Here is a 2,800-nt window from a genome sequence, read left to right as displayed (position 1 = left end):
TGTGGGTCAGAATGGACTCCATGGCAGTGGGTGTGGTTTGGGCTTTGCTTCTGTGAAGATTGACAGCCTGGGAGACCCTGTGGGCAGTTCCACTCTGTCGTCTAGGGGCGCTGTGGGTCAGAACTGACTTGACAGCACACAATAACAACAAACACCACCAAGGAGCTCTAGGGATGTTGTGGTTAAATGTTTGGGTGCTAACTGAACCCAGCAGCAGCTCTGCAAGAAAAAGACGAGACGGTCTGCTTCAATAAAGATGACAGCCTTGGAAGCCCTGGGGGCAGTTTAGCTCTGTCCTGCAGGGGCACTGTGTTGGGATCAGCTCAATGGCAGTGGGTGTAGTTCCTTGGTACGTACCACCTAGTTGTTGCTGGTCTGTGTGCGTGCGTGTGCGCACGCATGTACACACACATACACGCGACAGGGACAGGTAAACTCACCGACCGAACCACTTCGCTGATCAGAATGACAGGCGTCCTCCGGGCTGAGCTGGATGGCAAGACCCAGCGGCTGTACAGTTCTAGCAGGAACTGTGAGCAGGAATGGATGTCCACTCCCGCTCGGTGTTTCCTACAGAGCACACGGAAGATGGTTACTCTTCATCTTTTTAAACAATCCCTAAACAAAGCAAATGACTGATGAAACTGCTAAATGCTCTACAAAAATCTTAAAGAGGCTGACAGAGAACCTGGAGTTGACAGGTGACGTGGGTGGTGAGGGAGGTGCGGGGACATCGGCCTCCTCCTCTTCCTCCTCGTCCCACTCCTCTTCTCGCAGGGGTGTGATGTTATTTCCCAGCCACACAGAATGTATCGAAACCTTCAGGAGAAACGGAACCCTCAGGAGAGCACGCAGAGCACATGTGCCAGGCCGCCTGTCACTCACCAGGGCTCATTCACACCCAGCAAGCTACTGGGCAGGAAGCCAAAGGCATGGGGTCCTCGGCAGAGGAGCCTCACGGAGCTGGAGGTGACTACAGAGCCACCCAGAAGCTTCAACCTCTGGAAGAAAGACCTAGAACGAGGAGGGGCACTCCCACAGGAGCAGTGAGGAAGGTGAAGGAGAGGCGCCCCAAGAATGGAGACCTTCCCTGCCAACCAGCATCCGGATGAAGTCCTGGCCAAAACGGAGCCAGGGCAGCAGGCTACTTTTCAAGCCGGTACTCCCTCCCTGGCAGTTATCTGTTACCTGGGGTAAGCTTGGTCCTCACTCCCTGGTAGGTTATCTGTTACCTAGGGTAAGCCGGTGCTCCCTCTCCGGTAGTTACCTGTGCTAACTCTGGTCCTCCTCACTGGTAGTCACCTGTGTAACCCTGGAACTCACTGACTGGCCATTATCTGCGATAAGCCTGGGGCTCACTCGCTGGTAGCTCTTTGTGGTAAACCTCATCTGTCTGAATTACTTGATAAAAAGTGACCACTGCAAATCACAAGGGTGACTTGCTCAGGTTGGAAATGGCAGAGGAGGGAACAAGCGGGAAAGCTGGGGTTAGGGAAATCCAGGCAGGAGGGCTGAGGGGTGTGGGGAGCAGAGGAGTCCGGCGCAAGTGGGCAGGGAGAAGGCACAGGCTCCTGCTTCCAGCCCCTGCACCACCCTGCCACACACACACACACACACACACACACAGAACCGCCTGCTGAGTGTCTGCTGAGTGAAGGAGGTGCGGCAGTGGGCTGCTGTTCTCTACGAGTGGTGCCCGATTCAGATCCCTGCTCTGTACACACAGCGGCCACTGCTGGCCATCCCCGCAGCTGGCTGCCGAGGGCAGGGCAGACCGAAGGCCGGGCCCAGAGAGCCACACCCCTCCGTTCCCCTCTCCCTGCCCTGCCCCCTTACTGCTTCTCAAACCAAGCGGTGGCTCAGCACAGGGGAAATCTGGGCGCCCACGGTCCACAAGGAGCAGGGCTGGGACCCCATTTCAGCAAAGGGATGGATCTGGATGAGGGCCATGGGGCGCATGGGGGAAGGTGCTGCTCACCAGCCACCAAACTCTCAGCCACTCTAAGGGACACTTGCGTCTGCGTCAGGAGCACTTCTCCTGGAGGAGAAAGACTGCAGGCGTGTGTCAGGGGCTTCTTTTCTAGCTAAATACCAGAGCAGCGGCTCCCCGCCCCTCGCCGGCTTACTCACCGGGCGGCAGGCACCGGCAGGATGACAGGGCCCTGTACAAGTGGTGGGTGGAGCCAGGGGCAGGGTGTGGAGCTCGAAGCCCTTGGACTACCTAGTATTTTGAAAACCATCCTGACAGATTTCTTTTGAAACTAAAGCTAAGAAGAAAAGTGCGACACGTGACTGTTTGTAGGTGAACCAGCAACGGTGAGGGGAGCCCTAGAGCAGGGGCAGAGGAGGTGTTTAGACCCTCAGACCCGCCGTCAGGGCCGCGCACGCCGAGTACACCTGGGCAGGCGTGCTCCCCGGCTTCCGCCCAGCACGGCGGCACCATGAGAGGCACAGCATGCCCATGGCTGCCCCGTGTCCCGGCTCCCAGCCTAGGACCTGCCACTAGGGCCTCAGGCCAGCATTCCAACTCTGTGCACGTGCCCACTGAGGGCCCTGTGGCCACCCGGGCTGGCAGCTGAGAAGGCGAAGCTCCCTGTGAGAGGCGCTCCCTCCTGACGTGGTGCCGTGGCCTGGGCCCTCGTCTTCTCGGACCCGCCTTTCCCCCGATTCTAGCTAACCATGTGCGCACTGGGATGTGGGGGCCGCTAACCGCGTGCGCGCTGGGATGGGGGCCGGGGCCGCTAACCGCGTGCGCGCTGGGATGGGGGCCGGGGCCGCTAACCACGTGCGCACTGGGATG

General features: G+C 58.8%; 1 protein-coding gene across 1 annotated transcript in view; it reads right to left on the bottom strand.

Moving 5' to 3' along the window:
• Window positions 1–2,800, bottom strand: part of HTT (huntingtin) — a 188,906-nt gene that overhangs the window by 9,662 nt on the left and 176,444 nt on the right. The window contains exons 54-55 of the mRNA XM_042782637.1: window positions 689–819; window positions 441–570 (exon numbers count right to left, since the gene is read on the bottom strand). Of these exons, the coding sequence (XP_042638571.1) occupies window positions 441–570; window positions 689–819 (261 nt within the window). The remainder of the gene's footprint in view (window positions 1–440; window positions 571–688; window positions 820–2,800) is intronic.

This window comes from Orycteropus afer, unplaced genomic scaffold (genome assembly GCF_000298275.1).
Source record: "Orycteropus afer afer isolate SDZICR_OR568_19922 unplaced genomic scaffold, OryAfe1.0 scaffold00398, whole genome shotgun sequence".
Classification (NCBI taxonomy): domain Eukaryota; kingdom Metazoa; phylum Chordata; class Mammalia; order Tubulidentata; family Orycteropodidae; genus Orycteropus; species Orycteropus afer.
Note: the sequence above shows the minus strand (reverse complement) of the source record. Positions and strands in the feature narration are given on the sequence as shown.